This window comes from Cibotium barometz, chromosome 3 (assembly GCF_041138505.1).
Source record: "Cibotium barometz isolate CiBa-2024 chromosome 3, ASM4113850v1, whole genome shotgun sequence".
Classification (NCBI taxonomy): Eukaryota; Viridiplantae; Streptophyta; class Polypodiopsida; order Cyatheales; family Cibotiaceae; genus Cibotium; species Cibotium barometz.
Genome location: NC_141048.1, coordinates 59,115,068 through 59,141,522, shown reverse-complemented (window position 1 = coordinate 59,141,522; position 26,455 = coordinate 59,115,068). Strand labels below are relative to the sequence as shown.

Here is a 26,455-nt window from a genome sequence, read left to right as displayed (position 1 = left end):
CTCCTCAAAACAGTTTTTCAAGTATCACTCATCAAAATAAGAACAGAATTCATATTAGCACACGCGTGCACACACACCGCGCGGGGGGGGGGGGGGGGGGGTGGGAAGAGAGAGAGAGAGAGAGCATTCTTTTGCGTCATAGACCACAAATGCTGCATATGACACAAAAAGTCCAGGAATTGGACTCGAACCACTAACAGCACAATGCATAAACTGCTTCAACCCAGCACATGATATGATATGAGAGAGAGAGAGAGAGAGAGGTTTATTAATGTCATACCATAAGACCGGTGAAGATACACAATGTTTTGAGTACTGTGGTTCGAGATGCACAGTTTCCCTATCCTATGACCTAATCAAAGCATAATGAAAGTGAAAAATAGCTATGATATGTCAATAAATATGTTTAAGCCAATGTGTGTATACGTGCATTAGCGAAAGAGAGAGAGAGAGAGTATACATTTGGGTGAAATGAAGAAGACATGTTTCTATATGTGCCATCAGGGGCTTTTTCAAGGCTAGAACTTCAGTTTGAAAAAGAAAGCCTGATTTCTTTTTGGTACAATTTTTACTCCTTTTTTCAGAAAGTTTTGACATTTACATGAAGATAGTCAAAGTCCACCGCTCTAGACTATAAGATAGGTATTGTAGGCCCAAAAACCTTAGAACTAGACATGAGTGACTATCGAACTGTGTCAATGAATCTATACTTTCAGCAGTCAAAAGTAGTTGTACCACAGTCTCTCCAAAAACCTGACTGGTACCTCATCTGGGATGCTGTACACTAAGGATTTAAATTTCAAAAATTCTACTCCATCATGATCCTCCATATCCTCGGCCTTGGCAGACATAGGTCCAGGTATGGAAAGGCAGTTTGAAGAAAAATAAGGCAATGCTGTCCAGCTGCAGAACCTGCTGATATGGCAGCCTTATTAAACCTGCACCGAGCACATCTACAAAGAAAAGAGAACAAGTGATGCAAGGAAGGTGAATAACAATACGCATGCCTTGATTGCTCTAGAAGACTGAGTTTCTCGTCACTCCCACTCTGTGACGCCCTGTCATGGCTTCCTTCATGCGATTCACTTGGTACATCAAGTCATTCAGTTTCTACACCACATCACAATGCCAGGGTCAGGATTAAACCAAAACTGAACATTTGGTCTAGAAGAAAAAACTCAGAGCAAGATATAAAGAAGATTCCATATTTTGTGTCTTATTAAGTACCCGAAACACACATGATTCCAAGATATTTTCACAGGCACATACAGAAATCTGACAGAACACCATATAATCTAAGGGTAAAACCAGTGCAGGCAAAGAATATCTGTTCAGGCATAAGTACCCCAAATCACATAAACAATTCCGTGCAAACTTAGAATGTTTGTAAAAGAATATGCACAATGGAGGTTTCACATAGTATTCACAAGCACGCCAAAAGAAGAATATCTGGTAAAATGTATCGCACTGGCGAGTAGCCAAAATTTTACACATGGTTCCACGATATTTCATTTACGTACAAAGAATCCCAGGCATAAGAAAACATAACATGGCATATTTGTTGAAGTGTATCCACGCTGTAAGTGCCCAATATCACACACAACTCCATGATATATCCCAGACATGTGCAGCAAGCAACTGGACAGCGTGCCATAGCGTGCCATTATCCATAGCATATAATATCTGTTCAAGCGTAAGGAAGATTGGCCACAGCATACATCCAATGTTGATGTGTCATGAACCTATAGCATACATGTAAATGGGCCCATGGGTAAAACACTATAAATAGGGCCTTAGGCACATGGATAGAACCTTTTGTCATTTTACTAATCTTGGACATTCCATTGTACCTTTGGCTCCTACTCATAGTTTCCAGAAACGCCGTTTCTAGCCCACCGAAACATGGAAACGTTTTCCACGTTTCGGAAACGTTTCCGTTTCTGGAAACGGCGTTTCCAAGGTGTTATTTTTTCCAGGGTTTAGAAACCCGCGTGCTCTCTTTCGCCGGCATTTTGCGCCTTGTTTCCGCCGCCTGTTTGGAGCTGCTCTACCCATCTACCTTGCCCTCTACCCCTCTACCTCCACATCAGCCCTCTACCACGCCCTCTACCTCTCTACTTGGGGCCTCCACCTTTGCCATCTAAACTCTACCAAGCAAGGAGGAGTAGCACCTTGCTCGCAGCCTGCAGGACCAGAAAAACAGCCTCCACTTCTCGAATCTCTCCGAGTCTCCGACCTCGAACCGCACAAGTAAGTTAAGTAACATGGCTCGGACTACGGATCCTTTTTGGCAGCATGTGGAGCAAGTGGGGGGTTATGCAGGATCTGGTGGCTCCAGGAAATGGAGATGTAAATATTGTGGGTTGGGCAAAACGGGGAGTCACACCCGTGTGAAGGACCATCTTGCTCATGTTCCAAACAAAGATGTAGGGCCATGCCCCTCTGTTCCTCTAGATGTTCGGAAAAGCCTTGAAATGTGGAGGCTAAAGCGTTTGGCCATTCCCGAAGAGGAAGTATCTACAGCAATGGGTGGTCAAGAGCATGAAGCTGGTTCAAGTCAAGCAGCAGCAGCAAAGAGGGCCAGAGGCAGAGACACAGGATCAGATTTCTCCTCTACCTCAATGTCGGGTGTGCATGCAAGGAGGACTCCTTTGCCAGGTGATGTATCACATTCACAAGACACCCTTCCAATAAATACTGTACAAAGGGCTAGCATCCAAGCAGGATTTCAAAAGCAAGCAATTGCAGAGGCAACTAGGGAGCTCACCTGGATGTTCATACGGTGTGCCATTCCCTTTCATGTGGCCAAGACAAATCAATGGAGGAAGACCATGAGGGCCATCAGCCGCATTGGATGCGAGTGGGATGGCCCTACATCTGAGGCTCTGCGGACACGAGAGCTAAAGCGGGAAAAATCATGCATAGAAGTGCAGCTAGAGCCCTTGAAGGAAACATGGAAAAAGTATGGTTGCACTGTATTGTGTGATGGGTGGTCAGATGTACGCAAGAGAAATGTATACAATGTCTTGGTGTCATGCTGCAAAGGCACTATGTTTTTGAAAGCCATTGATGCCTCCCTCCCAGGTCTCACAGTTTTACAGGTGCATTTATTTGGACACATATAAGGGAGGCTATAGTGCAAGTTGGGCCTGAGAATGTTGTGCAGGTGGTGACAGATAATGGAAGTAATTGTATGTCTATGGGCTCTATGCTAGAGGATGAATTTCCAGCCATTGTGTGGACCCCTTGTGCATCACATAGCCTCGACTTATTGATTGAGGACATAGGTCAAATACAATGGGTTGAAGCCATCTTTTGCACCGCACGAAGCATGGTGAAGTTTGTGAAGAAGAGGCCAAAGTCTTGAGCATGTATCGGGCCTACAGCACTCTTGAGCTATTGCAGCCTGCAGCCACCAGATTTGCATACATGTTCATTGTGCTTGAGAGACTCCTGCGAGTCCGCAGAGAGTTGGTACGCACTGTCTACTCAAATGAATGGCTAGAGTGGGATGAGAGAGAGAGAGCCCCAAGGCAAGAGCTTTTGTGCGTGATGTCATGAGAGCGGAGTGGTGGGTAGAGGTTGAGGGGTTGATCAAAACTCTCAACCCCATCTACACAGTGTTACGCATTACAGACATGGAGGGCAGTACTCTAGGCCTTTTATACGAGTACATGGACAAGATTGGGGAGGCTCTCAACAAGCAAGACTACTTGAGAGCAGAGCAGTAAGTCTCCTCAGTCATGGCTACCCTTGCTTTACTTCTTATCTTTATTTTACTCTTGAGTCTTTACATTGGTCTCGACTCTTGACTCTTGTTTTTTGTCCTTTTTTATCTTATGGTTTGATCTCTAAAGGGTTGATGAAATCAAGGCTGTGTGGAATCAGCGATGGGATTGGTTTCACAGGCTGATTCATGCAGTAGCACATGTATTGCATCCTTTGTGGCGAGATAAGGAGCAATACGAGAACGAGGAGCTAGAAGAAGGCTTCATGACATACATCAGGAACTTGACATCTAGTAATGTGCACATGCTGAAATGTATAGAGGATGATCTCTTGGCCTTTCGCAACCAGACAGGGAGCTTTGGTCGAGAGATTGCAAAGCTTCGAGAGACTCAGCTCTACAGCCTGTCTCATGGTGGGAGAAGTATGGAAATTGTGCTCCCACGTTGGTAATTCACTACCCTTAACTACAGTTTACATAGTACACTGTAAAATGTGCATCTTTCTTGTTTCCACTTAGTTCTAATTTCTAATTGTATGTGCATTTCAATAACAGAAACGCATCGCCATTCGAGTGCTCTCACAGGATTACAGTTCGGGTCCATGTGAGAGGAATTGGAGCACTTCGACCCTCTTCCATACAAAGAAGAGGAATAGGCTGAGTACCGCTCAGCTAGAGCGGTTGGTGTTTTGTCATTGCAACCTCCAGCTCCTGAGAGGAATGCCCGACATCCGAAGCCTTCGCAGGTGAATGTGGATAAGATCGACATCAGGAGGGAGAGGTTCATCCCAGAGATCCCACGGAATGAGCCCTTGCTTTATGAGGAGCTGACAGTGCCGAGCCACAACACCCGCTGCACCACCCATTCTCAGAGGCAGAGGACCACGATCCTACCATTTCTTCATCTGAGCCTGACTCTTATGAGTCGGAGGATGACTCCTCCATGGATGATCTTGATGAGTGATTTTTAGAGCACTTAGCTCTAGGATTTTGTCATGCTAACGGCTGCTGCCAGCCTACCAACCACATGGATATTTTTTGATCATGTTTTGTATTTACTATAGTCTATACATATGGATTATGGATGATGGATGATGGATGATGGATCTTGTTTTGTATTGACTCTTTTGAGGCTTGAGCCTTGAGCCTACAGTTGTCATTTTTGAATTTTGATCTATCATTTGAGTCTTTGACATTGAACTTGAGCAAAGATGTATTTTTCAAGCTTTTGTAATGTTTTTATTAATTATATATGTATGTATTAAACCCTAAAACCGAAACTCCGTTTCCCCGTTTCTTCCCGAAGGCCGAAACTCCGAAACTCCGTTTCCCGCCGTGCTCCGCACCCCCGTTTCCGAAACTCGTGGAAACTATGCTCCTACTATGGAGATGGCTATCTATGGTCAAGGCTCATGGCTAGCTTTCAAGCCATCCTCTTGGTGCGAGGTTAACACACTTAGACCATTGTGTATCTTTCTCTTTGCTACATACACATATGGATTCTCTCTGTTGTTCATCTTTGGCTATGATGCTTGGAAATGCTAATTTCATGTGTAATGGATGCTAGAATTCATCTTTCATGTGTTTGATTTCATCTTTAACTCTAGATCCATTCTATGATGTAAAAATTTATGCTTGATTTAAGGTAATGGTGTATGTACAATCCTATTCTGCATGTGTCGTGTGGTAAGTGCAATCCCATATTCCATGAGCAATGGTAACTATCCAAAACTTTACACGTGATTCCATGATATTTCACAAATCGGTCAGGAAGCAATAGCATCCCTAGGATAGTAAGTGAACACTCGATGCAGACATAGAAAAAAACTTGGTCTACATCCATCTGGGGTAGATAGACTATTTTATGAAGAATTTGAGCCCTTGCTTGTAGCAATACATCCATAAAGCATGAGGGTCTAAGGTGAGGCTTCCACTACATGGTTAGCTATAAGCTCACTGCACAAGGCCACTAAGACATTGTCACTAGAAAACTTCGCCACCTCTTGGTATGGTTTTTTCGAAGGTCACATTGCCATCGCTTGCATTTGCTGCTAGTTCGAGTGAGCTGGCTGATCCTTGATTTTCAATTAGGGTTATATATCAGCCTCTTTCCTTGAGTCTTCACTCACCATGTGCCTTTCAGTTACAAAACTGGCAGTTATCACCTCAGCTTTCAAGTCATACTGTTAAATACGTGTGGATTCAGTAACTACCAGAATAACAGAGATGAGCAGGCCAGCATGCAAATGCACCAATTACAAGCTCAGCAATCATTTCCTTCACTGTTCAGTGATGCATGATCAATTGCTCTGCTTATGGTTGCTTATGTTCTGGACCTAATTTAGAAAGTAAGAAGATGCTGGTGGCATAATGGCCATCAATTGAAAGTGCAAAGAGTACATAAGCTCATTAGTGCTAACAGAAAGCCAAGCTTTGTTTATCTGTAACACTGTACAGAGGGCATTCAGCATATAATATATACCTGAAAGCTCCGCTTGACATTCTAAGAAATGTTGAAACATATCCATGATACTTAAGCGACAGAGCTTGCAGTCTTAAAAATCTGACGCTGATATTTGCCTTTGCTACTCTACATTCGCAGCTGCACCTAATTTCCTATGTTGTCAAAGCCAAATCTCTCCACAGAATCAATGACAATGAAAGGAAATTGTTGGACAACATCAAAGTGCAGGTTCAATCCATAATTGTGAATGCATTTCAAATGAGCTGGATGATCCTTCCTATTCATCTCTCATACACATAATGCAAAAGCTTTCAAGGCGGTCAACATGAAAATGTGTGTGAAAACCATGCACAACAGAATCTATGATTAGTAAGAACATATCTAATGTGTGTCTGTGATGAGTTATGTGATGCATTGTGTTGAGAACATGTTCCATAGCATCTATAACAAGCTGTATAATGCCTTTTCTAAAGAACAATCGTGAATGCTGTATAGTGCACATTGTTAACTGCTTTAAACAATATGCAAACAGATGCATCTTAATGAATGTTTCTATACAAAATGCAAAAAGCTTTCAACTAAACTAAAGTCTTACCTCTTCTTTGGCAGAAAGCTCAAATCTCAGCTTCTGATTTTGATAACGTTCACGTTGCCACCGATGCCCTATTACAACAACACCCACAACTGCAACCACCAGGGCAATAGACCACACTGCGCTAGACTTCGGGGACTGTGGTTGCCAGAGAACAATTTGACGCTTCCACCATGAAATCTTGCAACATTTTTCCTTAGAATTGCTATCTACATCCCAAACATGATAATCTAATCAGATAAAATTTCAACATTATATTCGCTTCACCATTAAGTTTTGATAATTAGAAGATTTCCTTGTTTCGCTCATGCTTTTCAGATAAATTGTCTCCTACATTCTCGGCTGCACCATTAAAAATGGCATAGGACTCACAGGCCTTTGTTAGTTTAAGTTTTCCGTGCAGTACAGTTGTTACAGGCGCCATTAAATCTTGCTTTGAGGATTACATGCTTTCTATAACCTTCTGCCCCGGTTAATGATAAAATTCCCTACATGTGCAACGCCATTAAAGCTCACCTTAAGCTTTCGTGTTAGGAAAAACTCACCTGCATCCGCAACGTCTAGGGCCGGTGAGACGCTTCTTTGAGCGGTTTCCTCTGCTGCAACGAGCTCCTCGTGAAGATTTCCAACAAGAGGCTCCATGTCTTCTTCAGCGGGGGAGAAAGGCCCTTCCTGGTCCTCCTCTTTCTCAGGAACGTAAACCTCCTCGGTGTAGTTCTCCTGAAACGAAAAGTCGGCTGCCGTGGCCCTGAGCCAACCCTCGGTGAACGTGTCAACGGCGCGGCCAACGGCGGCCCCTTCGCCAAGGCCAGAAGGAAACGATGTAAAAGATCCTGCCATCACTTCGGCGCCGAAGCTCTCAGAGTTCATCTGCTCATCTGTTAGGTCATCCGTCTGCTCAGATTCGCTTGCCTGCTGGGGAGGGAGGCCCAGAATTGAGGCAGGCATGGACAGAAGCTCCCAGTCATGCAAGGGGGGTTGAGGAGCAGCAAAGAGAGAAGAAGAACCAGCGTCTGCAGCGGTGAATGTGATAGAACTGTCGGAGGAAGGGAACCTCGGCTCAGCCATCGCTTGCAGCAGAGAAAACAATCTGTGAGCGCTAGGGTTAGGTAGCTCGCAGGCTCAAGCTCCGCATGCAAATGTTGGCGGAGCAAGGCGCGGAAGCAGGAGACATTTTCCTTTGAACGATAAGCCTTAATCTCCAGTTACCATTAACGTTAAAAAATATTTTCCCCATAATATCTATTACATTACATTACATTACGTATTAACCATGGACAACCAAGGCACAAGGAGAGGAGAGAAAAAAGAATCCTCGATTTCTTTTTTTAAAATTTCTTTTTTAAAAAGTTATTACATGAGGGTCGGCATATCCTTTTTACAAACACACACATTTACGGGATTTCTAAAACCCGGAATAACTAAAAAATAAGAGAAAAAATCCTATCAATTTGACCCTTTGTATTCTAACTTCCATTCTTAATTTGACCCTTTGTATTCCCATTTTGCTTCTTAATGTCTTTTACATGGGGAGTTGAGTACTAATATATAATTAAGGTAAGAGGCAAAAGGGTCCTTAAATGGTATTCCATATAATTTATTGGATCCCAAAAATCCTAGGTTAGTTGATATATTATCAACTTCTTGTGATTGGAAAAAGTCATTAAAAAAAGCCTCAACTAGGAGTATTCTTTTTAAAAACAAAATTGTACATAAATTCTAGGAGAAGATTTTGTTGAACCATAAACATTGACTTAAGCACAAGTCAATGCACCTACCCCATCCAGCCATTTGGCCACACACAATGGTGCCCCAAAGCACACATAGAGTGGTTGGCATCTCCATTAGCACCTCAAGCTTTCGTTCTTAAGAAAATCGTATGGCTAGTCATGCACCAACATTTGTGAAAGTGGTGCCTCGCTGCTAACTAAAATCTCAAAATTGTCGACTAATAACAAAATCTAGTTGCTAGTAAAAATGTCATTTGTAAAGTAATTATGAAAAACTATACTCCTTTTCATATAAAGTATTTGGTTGTGAGTGAGATCTCAAGGTGGAATGTGTGGTTACAAGTAAGATATTTCCCAAACATTGGCTCAAACCCTTGCCTCTAGTGACACTCATAAAACCACATGCCAACAAGAAACAATGATATTGTAAAGTCTTGCCTGGGTTGGGGGGACCACAATCCACCACAAGGCACGTAAACACAATTCAACAAGCATGGGTACATTTCTTTTTTATGCTAAGGTTCAAAATTTCAATCGTTAGTTTTTTACATACCACACATAATTTAATCTTGATATATCAAAAGTTGTTAGTGGACCATAATGACTCATAATCAAGGTGCACAGTGAGAGTGCAATAAGTAGTGGTGTACGATGGTTAAGATAAAAGTGAAATAATGTTTGGGGTTAATTAAATACAAGGCGCTGACAACCTTAGGAAAATCATTTTAATGATAAGCATCATTATAACCACACCTCTCTGCATCATTGTCCCCCGTAATGATCAGGTCATCTACATAGATGACAACAAGCAAAACCCCTCTATCACTGTCTCACATATAGCGAGAAATCTGCATTGGCTACATGAAAGCCAATAGTGACAAGATATTTAGAAATCTTGTCAAACCATGCTCTTGGTGCTTGTTTTAAGCCATACAAGGCTTTCTTCAACCTGCAACATCATGAAAAGATGCAAGGGGGAAGAGAGCTTGAGCTCTTGTAACAAGCACACACACACACACACTCACAAAACCCTAATAGAGAACACACAAGGTGAGAGGCTGAAAATCTTCTTCTTCTCTACTCAACACTCAACACACCATATACAAGAATAAGAGTACTCATAATATGAAAGGTACTAAACCAATACATACACGGGTTCTCTATAGTGTGAACCCAACTAAATGAGCTGGCGCTATAACTATGCCAGTCTCTAGAATGGCTGTCACACAGCCTGTCATCCCACTGGCCGCATATCACCCAAGATCTCACCAACCATGCCAGTGGTGTAAGTGTGGGGCCCATCCCCCAGGCGGGTCATCAGTGTCCACCGCCTCACTAGACGAGCTCGATATAACACTCCCTCTCGAGCTCAACTCCATCTCATGTACACCAAGCGAATCCCTGAATTTGCGGAGCTTCTCTGTACCCAATGCTTTGGTAAAGATGTCAGCTACCTGATCCTCTGTGCTGACATAAACAAGGTCAAGATCTCCTGCCAAGACCTTCTCTCTGTGAGACGAAGTGGTAGTGGACCTCTATGTGCTTCATACGAGCATGAAATACTGGGTTCCTGGCCAACTATATACTGCTAATGTTGTCACAGAAAATGACAACTTGTCTATCCACCACTGATAGACCCAAATCTGCAAGTAGCTTTCTCAACCAAGCTACCTCACATGTTGCCATAGTAGCTCCTCTGTACTTGGCCTCTGTACTCGATAGAGCAACCGTAGGCTGCTTCTTACTGCTCCAAGTCACAGCAGCACTCCCCAAAGAAAACATGAATCCACTGGTAGATCTTCTATCTGAGATACTACCAGCCCAATCAGCATCTGTGTACCCATGTACACATATCTCTGTCCCAGTCTCATAGAATAGTCCACAATGCAAAGTAGACTTCACATACCTCAGTATGCGTCTCACTGCATCCAAATGCGGTTTCCATGGAACTTGCATAAACTGACTCACCAACCCAACAGCATAGCTCAAATCTGGTCTGGTGATCGTCATGTAGATCAAACTTCCTACTATGTGTCTGTACATAGTAGGATCCTCCAAGATCTCTCCTGAATCTGCACTCAACTTGCCATTCTGATCCAATGGCACAGAAATAGGCTTACAGCCTGTCATACCATACTTGGACAACATGTCCAAGCCATACTGTCTCTGCAGTAACCCAATACCATGTGGTGACCTAATCACCTCAATGCCCAAGAAATATCTAAGCTCCCCCAGATCCTTCATCTTGAACTTCTGTCTAAGCAAGATCTTTACATCAAAGATCTCTGCATCATGGTCCCCCGTAATGATCAAGTCATCTACATAGATGACAACAAGCACAACTCCTCTATCACCATGTCTCACATACAGCGAGAAATATGCAGCATTGGCTACATGAAAGCCAATAGTGACAAGATATTCAGAAATCTTGTCAGACCATGCTCTTGGTGCTTGTTTTAAGCCATACAAGGCTTTCTTCAACCTGCAAACATGCAATCTTGTCAGACCATGCTCTTGGTGCTTGTTTTAAGCCATACAAGGCTTTCTTCAACCTGCAAACATGCTCGGGGTGACCCACATCCTCATATCCAGGTGGCTGCAACATATACACCTCTTCTTGCAAATCCCCATGCAAAAATGCATTCTTTACATCCATCTGATGTAAAGACCATTGCTTTGATGCAGCCACTGCTATCACAACTCTCACCGTCGCCATCTTGGCAACTGGGCTGAAAGTTTCCTCATAATCAATCCCATATGTCTGCGCATATCCTTTGGCTACCAATCTAGCCTTGTACTTGTTTATGCTTCCATCACTGTTATGTTTAACTTTGTACACCCACTTGCATCCAATGGCTTTCTTGCCTTCAATGGCTTTTGGAGAGACGGAAAACTCTCTCACTTGTAGTAAGAGTAGCACGATCCACGTGTAGCTCAATCCAATGGGATTTGCATCCCTGTCGGAGCTAGGGATTCGACCCGTACCGGTGCACAAGAGCTTATCCACAAATGGAGAGAATGCTCATGGCTACCATCACTTGACACTAGACTAAGCATACACACAAGCTCAACTTGTCCTCATTCCTACACACCCCTTCATTCACAAATACAAGCAAGAGGAATACAATCACTATGCACTCAAGCAAAGAGAAAGACCTCACTCCACTCCTATCTTCCTACAAGCATGCACACATTCAAGCATCAAGCTTCCATGAAAGCTTCAAATCAATCCATGTACTCAAAAATGAAATACTAAAAGCATGCATAAGAGTAAAATGATTAGAGAAGAGGATGAGAAAGACTCATGACATTGCTAATGATTCAATGAAGAGATTTACCTCATACAATGATGTAGATGGGGTGAGAGAAGAGTCTTCACCTCTATGGAGAAGAGGGAGAGTAGGTCTCTCAAAGGAGCTCTTGCATGAACTAAGCCCAAAAGTGTACCTAAGCTCTCAAATGAGCCACCTTTTATACAAAAATTCTAGGACTCCCATAAGTCCCCATGTGGGATTATTATCAAACCCTCTCCCACATTCATCTAGAAAGTGGGACTCTTTTCAAGAGCCCTAAGTATCTTTTTTTTGTTGCATCCTCGGCATCCTTGTATTGATCTTCATTTGCATGCAACACTCCCCCCTTCCTATTTTGCGCACGTCCTCGAGCGCGGTAGTAGCAAGAGCTGCAACAAAAAAAACAATTGATACAAGTAAAGTCCTTTATTGATAAAAAGAAAAGAAAAGCAAAATCAGCAATAATAATTACACACGTGAGCATACAAGTGCAAGGCTGATTAAAGTTTTAATGAGTACTAAAAGAGGTGAGTAAAAACTAGTCAAAGTGAGACTTAGGTAGTAGATAATGCTATGCAAAGGCAAGTGTCTTTGTACACCTCCGGTTATGACCGCAGTCTCAATGTCCTATCAGTATGGAAGTTACTCCTAAGTGGCAACCCTACTCCTAAGTATGAGCAAAGGTGATTGGAGCTCTCTCTTGTTGTTTTTTTTTTTTTGATATGTGTGTAGAAGGTGATAAAGATTAAGGTTCTATCCCCATGAGACCCAAGCAATGGCCAAGAGACCTCCGCCAAGAGAATCTAAAGACCGCTAAGTATCTCAAGGGCGACAGACCCTTTTTCTTTCTTTTATGACCTAAGGAGTACCCCTTGAAGATGAGGGCATCGGTCTTGAGGGCCCATAGTGTACCCCCGAGTCCTACCAACATCTATCAAGGCGATAGATTCCTCAAAGGTCCTCTATTGAAGCTTCTAGACATCAGTGTTCACCCCATGGAAACCAAGGCATCGGCCCCAAGGTGCTGAGACATCCCCAGGTCCTACCAAGCACTTCGCATGGCGGTAGACACTTCATGTCGCAATTCACCTTGTATATATATTTTTGTAGGGTATATTTTCATAAATTTTTATTACTCGTAGCACCTAGCTCATATCTAAGAGATAACTACCACTAGGGATAACTAATATACCTTGAAGACATAAGTACTTGGCATACTCCCTTGGTATATATCCTACACTGTCTTTAGATAGAAATATCTTTTACTAAGTCTTCTAAGACTCTAGAATGCACTCACCCTATTTTAACTACAAATCAAAAACTCAAACCAGCCAATATTGTGTACATGCAAACCATATATTCGAAAGATAAGAGCACATAAAGAAATAAAGATTAAGATTTGCATACACCTGTTGTAGTGCCCTGTTGATGTTGTTCGTTTGCCTTGAATAATTGCTGATTTTGTGCAGATTGCTTCTCCTTGATCCCTGTAGGCATAGCATATCTCCCCCCTTCCTAATTTGTGTGTACGATAGGTGGACTGTAGGGGCGTATCTGATGCTCTTCTTAAGTTGAGATCTCTGCACAAAGTTTTATTAACAAACAAAAAAACAAAAGAATAAAATTGTTTAGTGGTGCCAATCACCAAATATAGCCGAGGGGAAAAAACCCAATGGGAGAAAAGTGCCATGGCTTGTCGTTCTTATTGTGGAGTCACTGAGTTACTCTTGCGCTGATGGTGGGTCCGTGTCCTCGTCTGCTGGAAAGATGGTATCAATTTCCTCAGGATGCAGAGACAACCCCTCACAAAAACCGGCCTCTGGAGAAGGTGGTAGAGGAAGGAGTGCTTCCTCACTGAAGTATGGCATTGGTTCTATGGGAAGGTTAGTCAGACAGTTTTGATTTTGGAACTGTGCAATGTAGGTACTCATATTGATCCAATATTGACATGTGGAGGGTTGGGGAAGGAGGGCTTGCAAGATTGGTAGTTGCAAGTCATTTAAGCTTGTATCCCTCCATTGTTGTGCTTGTACCTCCTCAGGTAATCTTCGTTGATTTGGTCCCCTTTCTGGTATTCTCACATTAAGAAGATTATGGCGTTGGGAAGTAATTCCCACAATTTGCTTCATTAAGGCCGTGCCATATCGTCTAAAGTAAGAGCGGCATATCCAACAAATATGTGAAGCTTCACTTAATACTAGCCGTGCACACTCTTGACAATGTGGAAATGGGTGATGCTGTTGATAGAATAACGTAACAAAGTGATGCCCACAACAATTTTCACCTAAGGGAGCGTAGAAATACCTAGAATGTGTTTGAAATGGAGGAGCACTATAACCCCCGCGATGATCAGGTCGAGTACTATCAGGGTCAATGCATGGTGGACATGTATCGCGCCAAATATCCATCAGGAGTTATCTGGACGTAGAATAATGAAATTTAGAACACTCATATCCATCATGACAATTCCAATCAAAAACAAGATTATCTCAAAAAGAACACATCTCCTAAAGGCATAAGGAACTACATTATTCAAACATTGTTTTACCAAAGAGCTTTAATTGTAGTGTTAACGCCTTATCTTTAGCTTTTGGTATATCCTTTTTAAGAGGTGTAGACTTTAGCAATTGTCTTGGGATTTGAGCAAGATAAGAGGATTTAGGCAGTGAAGCACCAGAATCTATGCTCAAATGAGACTCCTTTGGACTTGTCTTAGGTACACCAGTTGATGGTTGAATTGTGAAACAAGGAGAAATAGGGGCAACAGTTGTTTCAATACATGTTTTAGGAAGATCAACACAAGTAGATTTGTAGGTGCTATCACAGCCACCTTTCATTTCTTGGGGAATTTGTGTTGATTTCTTTTGCACCCACTGATATGGGCAATCAGGGGTGACTTTTGGAATCTTTTGGATACACTCTTTTACCCTTTGTTCAGCATGGCATTTTGGAAGCCAAATTGCTGTTGCACCCTCATAATAACCTTGTGCTTTAAGAACCCGTTTTGGGATCCATCGAGTAACAATGCGAGATTTAGGCTTGGAAATGATGTGCTTCTTAAGAGGCTTAGCAACTGGAATAGGTGGTACAAGTTTGTACGCATCTTTGGGTAGCCACATTGATGAATCCTTCTTGCTTGGCCTTCTTTGAGCAGCAACTAGAGTAGTTGGAACATACCAGCCATGGCCCTCACTTGAGTACTCATCAATTATCCACATCATTTGTTTTGGAGCTTCAAGAGCAGATTTTGATTGTGGGTTGGGTAAGGTAGAAACATTACCCTTTTGACACGATAAAGCTCGCGGTGTAGAAGATCCCAAGATGCAATCAGAATCAATTTGCAACTTGTATTGTCTATTCTTCCAATCCAATGAGCAATTGGTAGCACTTAACCACGATCTACCGAGGACAGCCTCTACTACTGCCTTGGACTTACGTGCCACATAAAAGGGCACTAACATCTTGTGATCCTGAATGGTCATCATAATGACACATTTTCCCTCTATAGGGTTATCTTCTCCGGAGAAGCTTCGTAGGTCCACAGGAATTTGCACAAGTGTGGGTTGACCCAAGGCTATCCATGTGTCAAACGATAGAACATTATAGTCTGCACCAGAGTCAATTAAGGCAGAGACAAAGTAGGTAGTCTCAAGAAGATGAAGGCATACTTGAATATTGAATGGATCGACATATGGCTCATCAGTAGCCAACTGTATGGCCAACACAGAAGCTTTGCGACGCTCCTTGGCTTTTGCAACTCTAGCTTTAGCCTCCTCTTGAGCCTGACGTTTAAGTAGGTCAAGTGCTTCTTTTCGTGTTTGTGCAGCATGCATCTGTTGAAGCATGGCTTCAGTTAATGGTTCATTGTATCTCTTGAGACGACTTCCATTAATGAAGTTAGGCATTTGCTCACCTTCTAGTGTCTCCAAACGCACTGCACCACTTGGGGTAAGCTCATTAATCACAAACGGTCCTAGGCCACGTTTCTTGAGCTTTCTCTTATGCTTCTTAAGTGTGTATAAGAGCACCAGGTCTCCTTTTTTGAATCGGCCCGTTGTTACATTTCTATCATACCATTGTTTTTGTCTCCTCTTCTCAGCATACATCCCCATTACCGCCAATAAGCGGGTCTCATCAAGCTTTTCCAATTCGTCAATACGTTGTGAAAGCTCATGACTAGTCCAATCCAATTGTTTAGCTACTCGTAGAGTAGGTACAAGAAATTTAATGGGAAGAATTGCGTCTAGCCCAAAAGCAAGTTCAAATGGGGTTGTGCCCACAGATGTTTTATAGGCTGTCCTATATGCCCAGAGAACAGAGTGCAACTTTTGCTCCCAATCAGTCCTATGTCCCTCAACAATCTTTGTGAGTGCTGTGCAGAGAATCTTGTTAGTACTCTCGGCTTGTCCATTGGTCTGGGGATGATAGGGTGCAGAACGCTTGTGAATTACCATAAATTATTGAAGCAAAAATTCTATGACTTCATTTACGAAGTGTACACCTTGATCACTAACGATCTCAATAGGTAAGCCATAGCGTGTAAACACGTACTCATACAAGAACTTGGCCGTGGTTCTGGCATCATTTTTGACTGTTGCCTTTGCCTCTACCCATTTGGTCAAATAGTCGGTTGCGACTATAATATATTCTGCATGCGTGTTACAAGCCGGAGGTTTAATGGGACCGACAAAATCAATACCCCATTTTGCAAAAGCACGTGTGCTTAACATAGGCCGCAATGGCATATTGTCCTTTGTGATGGGAGGTTTGGTCCTTTGACAGTCGTCACAACGTTTCACATATTCTTCGGCATCCATTTGTAAGGTTGGCCACCAAAGCCCAGACCACCTAATCAACTTTGCTGTGGTATTGCCAGAAAAGTGTCCACCCCCAACACCTGCATGTGCATGAGTTAAGATTTTCAGATAGTCAGCTTCACATACACACATGCGTAAATTGCCATCCTTTCCTCTCTTGTAGAGTTGGCCTTCTATCAGCATATAGTTTGCCGCTTCAATTTTAATAGCATGCTTTCGATGTTTAGGAATTTTTGGATCCAAATGACCATGCTGAAGATAGTCCACAATATACTTACTCCAACTTGGTGTAGTTGAAATTTGGAATAATGTGACATTATGAATTGGCTTCTGAATTTTACATGAAGCACAGTTACGAACAAATGTCTCAGCATCTGCATGCATGGTAGGCCACCATTGCCCATCCTGAGAGATACGTCGCACACAAGTGGTAGCTGATGCATGGATTCCATCTATACCCGCATGTGCCCATTCCAAGATCTCCTCATATTGGTCGGGGTTAGGTATAAGCCTCAACACTCCATCATTACCCTGACGATATAATCTCCCGAAAATTAACTTGAATGGTCGCCATATGTCCACATTAGGACCTGCTAGTTGTATCTGCCCACCAGTCAAAATTTCTAAGATGGACTCAGACCATCTAGGAGCTGTCTCAACAAGAAAAAGTGTTGAATCTAACATATCATCATCCACACCCACAGGAGCTTCTCCAGAGGTGATTCGAGACAAGTGATCTGCCCTTAGATGAGTTGTTCCTTTCCGAACTGCAACTTCAAAATCAAATTCAAGAAGGATGATAAACCACCTCACAATCCTTCCAGTTGCACAAGGTTTATTCACCAAATATAGCAATGCTTGATGGTCCACAAAAAATATGAACTTGTTTGCCAAAAGGTAATGGCGAAACTTTTTCACTGCATATATCATGGACAATCCTTCTCTTTCTGTTGTGGTGTAATTCCTCTCAGCTTTGTTCAACTGTCGACTAGCATATGAGATTGGGAAATCCTTATTGTGTTCTCCCGATTGAGCCAAAATACATCCAATTGCAAAGTTGGAAGCATCAATATGGACATGAAAGATTTGGTTCCAATCTGGTGCCCGTAAGATGGGTGCAGTCACTAATGCTTGCTTCAACTTTGCAAAAGATTCCTCACACTCATCAGTCCAATTAAACTTTACAAGAAGAGCATATAACGGTCTGGCTAGGACAGCATACATGTAGATGAATCTACGGTAATAGCCACAATGTCCCATGAATGTTTGTACCCCTTTAGGGTTGACAGGCCGAGGTAATGAGACAATGACATCAATTTTATCCATATCTGTTGAAATCCCATTGCGAGAAACAATATGGCCCAAAATTTTCCCTTGTCTTACCATAAATTTGCACTTGTCAGGATTCAAGCATATACGATAAAGTTGACACTTTTGAAACACAAGTCTCAGGTGTTCTATATGATCATCACGCTCTTGTGAGTGAACACATAAATCATCCATGAAAATCTCAAGAAATTGTCGAAGGTACTCCTTGAATACATGACTCATTAACCGCTGAAAGGTTGCTGGTGCATTTGTTAGACCAAACGGCATAACACGATAGGCAAAGATGCCATCTTGAGTAGCAAAGGCTGTCTTGTGTTGATCCTTTGGATCAATTGACACTTGATTGTACCCGGAGAATCCATCCAAGAAACTATATGCCTTTTTCCCTGCAACTCGTTCCAGAACATGATCCGTGATTGGAAGTGGGTAATGATCACGCACAGTAGCTGCATTTACCTTCTTGAGGTTGACACATACTCGAAGTTTTCCATTTTTATTGGGCACCACTACAATAGGGGAGACCCATTCAGTGTGTTCAATCTCATAGATAAATTCCGCCTCTAAGAGCTTGTCTATTTCTTCCTTTATCTTCCGTGCAAAGTTTTCATTGTAAGTATAAGGACGTTGCTTAGAGGGTTTTGCATCCTCTCGCAATGGTATTGTATGTTGACATATGCTTGGATCAACTCCTTTGAGGTCTTTATAACTCCAAGCAAAAACATCACGATACTCCTTTATTGTTTGTATTAATAACTTCTCCTCATCTAAGGACAAGTCTGTGGCAATCCACACATAGCGAGGTTCTTCTCCTGGCTTAGCAATATCAATCTTTTTTGCATCTTCAGGACCATCGTATGAAATCCCTGGCATGCTTGGTTTTTGTCGCATGGGCTGTTGAAGAACAATCTTCCGATCTTGAAGAGTGTACTGTGTGAAATTGAGAGGAACATTTAGACCTTGTTCTTGTTCACTTGAGTCTCCACTCATGGAAGACCATGCAGTTTTGAGTTCTCCTTTGCCATCTTGCATCGGATTTTTTTGTTTAACCGTTGTCTTTGCACTTCCCACACTCTTTTTTGAATCGGTTTTAGACTTGAGTTTTGGTTTTTGTTTCTTCGCTCTTTTACGATTTTTGCTAACAGTTGTTAGCTTTCCCCTTGCTTGGAATCCCTCTGATCGTTTGACTTGGTCTTTGATACTATCTTGTGCTTGGACATAGTATAGATATCCGTTTTTTCCTGAGAAGTGAGGTGGGTGTCGAAAGTTTTCACTCTTAGACTCCTCCTTTTCTTTTTGTAGTCTCTCACGTTGTTCACGCTCATCTTGTCTACAGGTTCTTTTATGGCTCTTACAGCATTTACGTTTAGGTCGGCTTCGAGGGATTTCTACCTGAATCTCCCTTCCTCTCAAGAGTAGGCGTGCCTTTCCTAACTCTTTCTCAGGGGTTGTATCTTCATTATCGAAATCAGAGTCCCAGCCATCTTCCTTATCAGCATCATTAGCAGATTCGAGTGTCAAATCCTCTACTGAGACTTCCTCGACATGCATAGCTGTTGTGGATGTATCCCTATAGTACAAATCATCTAGACGGGCACGTGTTTGTACCATTCGTAGAGGAATAATATCATATCCATCAGAGTCACAGAATTGAATTGGCTTTGGTAAAGCACATGTCGATAATGTTGCAAGGACATGACTCCATTCTAGTGGATCAATTAAATGCTTAGGGAAGGGTTGTGGAATGTATGCCTCGTCAGATACACTTCGATTACCCTTAAGTCTCTCACTGTTGAAATCCCTACAGGAGGCTCCACACATCCATAGATCTTCTCGCCCATCTGACAATGTAATTTTTGAGCCCTCAGATGAAGCAGAATCAAACTCATCTATTGGAGACCTTGTTACATCACGATATGAGTGATTCCTTAGGTTGACCCTTGTGATGACAGAATCATGTCTGAGGTACAAGTAATTGTATCCCCAATCTTGAATCATTTGAAATTGTCGCATGAATGGTCTACCCAATATCACTTCATAGTTTGGATGCTTTCCAAAATCCACCACTGCAAAGGTATGCTCATATTCAATCCCACATGTGGTGACCAATATGTTCTCAAGCATCCCAAGGGGATGTTCTAAGCTTCCATCTGCTAGCTGCAAGCGCATCCTGGTACTCCTAATAGCTGGTTTGCCCCATTTTTCCCAAATAGACCTTGTTACAATGCCTACTCCTGCACCACTATCAAGTATTGCAGTTGAAGATACTTTTCGCACTTCTAATGGGAGGGTAGCATTTCCCTGATCGTCCTCACAAAATTTTCCAACTTTGTTGATAGGAACTAGCATTACATGCTTTGTCTCAGGGTGTATAGTACACTCATGGTGACCCTTTTGTAGCAATACCTGCTCTGACAAACATGTGGCAATATCATTCCACAACTCAGGTCGACTTTTTATCAAATCAAGCAAAGGTAAGGTACAAGCCACTGGTGCTGACAAAATAGCCTGCACCATACTCATATCTTTCTCCTTTGTCAACCTTTTATGCATGGAGGGTATCCTCAAGGTGTGAGAACAATTCTCATATTCTCCCAGATATGATGGTAAGGTTTTCATTGTATGCTTACTTCTAGGAGAAACAATTGTTTGAACTTCCTCCTGAATGCTTGGGTGTCTAAATTCGATTTCCGAGTCTCTAGTAAAATCCACCTCAGAGAATGGAGGCGAACTAACAGAAGACATGTTTTCATTTATTTTCTCATTTACAGCGGCCCACATGTCATTTGCCATGTCCTCATTAGCATCAATAATTTCATCATTGCATGGGAAGACAAGGCTGGGTGATGGTAGACTTTCTTCTTTCAATGGAGTGTCAATTGGTGCAGACCTTTCGCTATGAGCTTGTGAAATGAACTCACTTTTCATTTCCCGACTTGATGACACTTCCGGTATAGTTTCTAATGTTGGCTTAAGAGAGGTTGGGCCCCGAGGAATAGGTGGTGGTGGTCCCTCAAGTATTGACTGAGCTTCCCTAATGATTTGCTGATGTACAGCTAGATTGATCTTCTCCTCACAAGGGTTTGGGTATTCTTGAAGCTTTTTGGGTAGCTCAGATAAAGCTGCAATGCGACTTCTATGAGCATCAATGATGGCCTCTAGAGTCTCATTTACTTTATCCACAAAAACAGAACCCCCAGAACTATCCTCAGTCGTACTAGCCTTATCTTGTTTAACACTAGGCTCAGGTTGAGGTTGATGTTCCTCACGCACTTCCTGGGATGTAAAAGTTTTATCCTGTATGTTTTGTTTAGAGGTCTCCTAAGAACTAGTGGATGTACTTTTAGTTTGTTTGTTTCGGTTCTTCTTTCTCCTAGTGGTTTTTTGTCTATTGGACTGTAGGGTCTTGTCCACTAGATTTGTCTTTGCGTCCCTAGTTCGAGGTGTCTCATCAGTCTGTATTTCAGCGTTTCGTGTCTGTGATCGAGTCATGACTCTAAGTGGCACGACATCCTCATTCTCAGATGAAGGTGGCGATGGAATTGCCCCTACAAGGTTAAGTGAAACCTTTGGTTGAGAGGTGCCTTCCTCATGTGGTTTCAACAGACAATCCTTCGGGAAGTGTTCGACACAACACCCCAGACAATATCTTTCTATTGGTGGAAATTGTTGTGCTGTTGTATTGGATCTAGATGCTTGCCTTGAGCGATGTGGACAATCACGAGCCCAATGGGGTTCTCCACACTCATAACAGGGGCCCATTGGTTTGGCCTCTACTTTCCTTGGCTGCCATTGACCTGAGGGGCCTGGAGTCCTAGGTTGGTAGCCGCCCAGCAACATTAAAGAGTTTTGTTCCCCTGGTTGACTCTCCACCAGTGCTTGGTTTGGGTATGTGGGACTTTCAAAGATATTATCCTTGGATGAATATGATACATATTCTTCCTCCACATAGCCTGGGTTTACCAATTCTCTACACATATTTGAATTGTCATAGTCGACAACCCTCACAGGAGCAGTCCCTGAAGCAGGAGGTTGAGCACCAAGAACAGGTCGTGCTTGTTCTTGTGTCATCGGTGGCTTACGTTCAAAATTTGTATATTGTTGATACATTTGTGGAGCCACTCCACCCCTCGGCTGCTCACGTTCCTGTCTCATTCTCGCAATGCGAGTACATTCCTGTGTGGTATGAGTAAAGTTCCAAGCACAGGCTTGGCACCACTTCTTCGTGGGTTGGTTTGTGACTAGAGGAGAAAAGGTATTACAGTCCTCTGTTTTATGGTCACCGCCACATGTTCCACAAAGATGAGGACCTGTAGGAAGTATACTCCTCATTCTCTGCTGCTGTTGTTGTGGCTGCATGGGTGGACGATAGGTCTGTCCCAATCTCCGTAGTACTAGGTTAGCTATCTGGTCTGGATTTACTAGCGCGCTAGACCCTGAACTTTGGTCATTACCCCACTGATTTCTAGGTTTCACCTCAGGGCCAGAACCATCTTGGAACTTGAAGTTATCGGTGAAATCCATAGCATCATGGCAACACTCATTGAAACTTGTATGCTTCTTCGCATAGAGATGTGTATGCAGTGTCGAATTTTTGAGGCCTTTTAAGAAGAGAGAAATCAATCGACTTTGGGCGGGCTTCTCATCTTCTGGGCAACGATTAATGTACTGCTTCATTCTATTTACACAGTCTCTAACACTCTCATTCTCACCCTGCTTGAAAGAGTAGATGTGTGCTACCGTGTCATGTTGAATTCCCATCAAGGAAAAAGCTGCAATGAATCTCTCTTCCAAAACTCGTAAAGAAGTTTTGTCTGAAGCTTCTAATGCCTGAAACCAAGCAAGGGCTTTTCCTTCAAGAGTGAGTCCAAACCCTTCTATTTGAGTATGCTTATCAGCAACTTGCTCAGCTCGAACTGCTTGCCTAAAAGCTGCTACATGGTCGTATGGATCTCCCGACCCTTCATATTTCTTTACCAATTTCTGAAGAGTTGATGGCCTTACTTGTCGTGAATACTCATCGTAGGGCCTACGGCCTCTTACCCTTAGTGGGAATTGTTCCTCTTTTTGGAAAGATGGTCCATATGTTTCCAAAATTGGTGTGGGTACCCTATTACCAGCTTCACCAAACCCTTCCAAAGATCTTGTCACCATCATTTCAGGAGGTGCATTTATAGGAGGCCTAGTTGGCTCCCTTCTCATCCGAATGTCATAGTGGGAAAGAAGTTGTTGTGGTGGTGTGACCTGTGGTCGCACATTTGGTGTAGGACGATATCGTGGTGCTAGAGTTGGGCTACTAGCAGTGGTCCACTTAGATGTTGAAGGTCCCTCTCTAGTGAACTCTCGTAGGGGAGGAGCAACAGTTTCTCCAAGAAAGGCTGTCTCTCCTGGTTTGGCTGTATTTGTTGATAACACTTCCATAAATAATGGTTGTCCTTTCCACGTGAGTTCCCGAATCTCCTTCCAATCTAACGTTCGGTATTCATTGGCCCATTTATCAACTATTCTGTTCATGTGTCCTGCACACTTCTCAACTACCACTACATAAGCTAGAGGAAGATCTAGCTCTGGCGATTTTGTTGTGGCATAGTATCCCTCTAACGAATCCTTATAGACCTCTTGAAGTTGGTCATCCTGTAAAACCTTTGTCACAGGAATTTGTCGTACAAACTCCCATTGGCTTTCAGCCCCCTGATCCATTTTACACTTGCCTTTCCTATCCTTGTCCAAATTGAGATCTACAAGAAGTAAATCATCTATGGATGGCTTTGAGGATTGGGTATTGGATGGTCCAGGCCTGTCCGGCTCGATAAGCCAGTCATCTCTAGACTCTTTTGCTCTGGAAAGTTGTGAATAGTCTAACAACTCGGTTTTAGAGAGCTCCCCTAATTTGTCTACCTTTTCCGGATGGTAGGTGACTTCATAGCGAACACCATCTCCACCCATATACATGTTACCCTGGTCATTGACTAGAGGTGCTCTATCAAGTTCTGAGAATATGTCGGCGATCTTAACAAGATACCGTTGTTGTGGGTCCCTAAAGATCTCAGCTCCTTGAGCATTTGTGTAGACATATTGGAGTCGCACATTGAATGTTAACCCCATGGTGTCGGCCTCAAATGGATTAAAGGATCGTGTGGGTGTCCTATTTTGGGCTACGGGATAACTAGTTGATGGCCCTAGATTGTCCATGGACAATGAACTAGTTGTTCTGGAGGAAAAGTTCTCGGATTGGGATTCAGAAAGGGTTTCAGCAATATCTGCCAAATTTCCTATCGATTGGGTCCCACTTTCTTGTGTAGGTACTCGAGAAGGTGCCCTAGACTCTACAAGACGTCCCGACCGCAAGTGCATAAGGTCAAATTTTTTTGGTTTTTTTTTTTAAATGTGTTTTTGTTTTTGTTTTGGTTTTGGTTTTTGTGTTTTGTTTTTTTTTTTGGATAAAAATATATATATATATGTATATATATATATTTATTTTACCTTACCTAATCACTAAAGGCAACTTAAAAGAATATGTATGGTGTACTTATCTAACCTATTTTTTTATTATTTTTATTGTTTTTTTTAAATGATTTTATGATTTTTATGATTTTTACTCTCTTTTTTTAAATTTACACAAAATTATGAATCACCCTAAAAAAAATACTAACTATGCACAAAGTTACAAAAATGAAAAAAATGCAGGTTACACTAATTATGCAAAAAATTAAAAAAAAATGAAGAACTACAGAATATGCAAAAAAATAATAGACTCCTAAAAAATCAAAAAATTTTCTTTGGTTTGTTTGTTTGTTTGTTTTTTTCCCTTTTGTTGGTTTTTTTATTGTTTGTTTGTTTGTTTGTTTGTTTTTTTTTTGATAAAATGAATAAATTTCGTGCCAAATATAAAATTATAAATCTACTAATTATGCATGCAATAAAAATGCAGGCTACCTTAAATTATGCAAAATTTTGTATAAAAATTTAAATAATGAACAGTGGATTCAAAAAATTATTTTTTCTTCTTTTTCTTTTTTTCTTTTCCTTTTGTTTTGTTTTGTTTTGTTTTGTTTTGTTTTGTTTTTTTTTTAATATATTACAAAAATTTAAAACAATGCAAATTACTCTAAATATGCTAAAAATGAAAAATAATAAAAAAATATGCAAACCATATTTACTCCAAAAGTTTTAAGGCTTTCCACTATTCTTTTTTTTTTAAAAATTCTTTTTTTTTTGGATCTCTTTTCTTTTTTTGTCCCTTTTTTTTAATGCCTTTTTCTTCTTCTTTTTTTTTTAAAAAAATATTATTATTATTTTTGTTTTTTTAATTTAAAAATACAAATAAACATAAAAAATTAATAAAAAATTAAAAAAAATAATAAAAAAAAGAAAATTCACCTACCTTATCCGCACCGATCGGCTTGCCCGGATTCGTCGCTGGATTCTTCGCTGGCGCGCGTGGGTTGCCTTCAACACCTCAACTTCACTGCCAGGCGCCCACTCCACCGCAGCCTTCGCAGCTGCCTATCACCGCTTGCTCTGTTCAGTAGTCGCTTTCCACTGCAGCCGCCGACTAGTCAACCTCACTGCGGACCACCTTCTACACTCTGTGCTTCTTTGTCTGTGCGGCCGAGGTGGCAGCCCTGCGGGCGGACGCTGCCGTTGAGAAGCCCAAGCCCCTCGACCCTCCTCTTTCTTCCTTGCTTTCTTTGCCTTCAGCAGCCAGTTGGCGCTGATGCCTTCACCGCCTCTCCTCTTCACTTCGCCGGATTCTTCAGCGAGCTCGCCTTTGCCTGCTGGCCACTCCACGCCTTCGTCGGTCAGCAGAACTCTTCACGCCACTTCATTCGCAGCCAGGCTCACCTTTGCTCTTTCTTCTGCATTCACTGACGCCTGCTGCGCCAGCCTTCCACACCTCTCCCGCTAGTCGTGCAATCACCGGCGCGGCCAGTCAACGCTTGGTTCACCTCCTTGCCAGCCCAGCAGCAGCCACTTCGCATCTGCCTTCGTCTCCTACACCGTTCTTTCTTCTTGCGGCCACCTCGGCTCCACGTCCCAGCTGCCGCTTCTTTTTCTTCTGCACTCGCCGAAGCCAACACCGCCGGCCGCTTGCGCCCTTCACCTACGCCACCTCGTCCAGCTTGCAGCCGACAACCTCTCGCTGGCCTTCCACGTAAATGTTATATATATATATATATATATATATATTAAAGCTGTTTTGGCCGCCTACTCCAACCACCTCCAACGCCTTCGCCGGTCAGACGACCAACGTAAACACAAAAAAAACGATTATATATATATATATATATATATATATATATATATATATAATTGTTTGTTTGTTTTTTTTTTGTTTTTTTAAAACAAAACGTCTCCTCCACGATGCTGCATTTCAACGCCACTGTAAAAGATAGAAATATAAATCTATATATATATATAGATGTATATTTATGTATTTTTTTTAAGGCCGCCTTCTCTGCAGGCTTTCACTTCTTTAATTCTTTTTGCTGCGCCTTGAGTGACG

The 26,455-nt window shown here is 42.1% G+C and overlaps 1 protein-coding gene across 2 annotated transcripts; it reads right to left on the bottom strand.

Moving 5' to 3' along the window:
* Window positions 1-418: 418 nt before the first annotated feature.
* On the bottom strand, window positions 419-7,976 carry LOC147640323 (uncharacterized). 2 transcript variants are annotated; one of them, XM_086823566.1, is made up of 4 exons: window positions 7,329-7,976; window positions 6,787-6,992; window positions 1,008-1,110; window positions 419-903 (listed from the first exon to the last, which is right to left on the bottom strand). In XM_086823566.1, exons 1-3 carry the CDS (start codon window positions 7,849-7,851, stop codon window positions 1,018-1,020), a joined length of 822 nt encoding a protein of 273 aa, XP_086679692.1. In that variant the 5' UTR covers window positions 7,852-7,976; the 3' UTR covers window positions 419-903; window positions 1,008-1,017. The 2 variants fall into 2 exon arrangements, with proteins under 2 accessions (XP_086679692.1, XP_086679689.1); XM_086823563.1 differs by having other exon boundaries at window positions 424-912; window positions 7,329-7,975.
* Window positions 7,977-26,455: the final 18,479 nt, after the last annotated feature.

What these genes read in the sequence shown, in the direction of transcription:
- LOC147640323 (XM_086823566.1), bottom strand. Translation starts at nt 7,851, where the DNA reads ATGGCTGAGCCGAGGTTCCCTTCCTCCGACAGTTCTATCACATTCACC. An exon ending in CCTAGACGTTGCGGATGCAG is followed by an intron (nt 6,993 to 7,328) that starts GTGAGTTTTTCC and finishes TTTGGGATGTAG; the next exon opens with ATAGCAATTCTAAGGAAAAA. An exon ending in AGCTTTCTGCCAAAGAAGAG is followed by an intron (nt 1,111 to 6,786) that starts GTAAGACTTTAG and finishes GATGTGGTGTAG; the next exon opens with AAACTGAATGACTTGATGTA.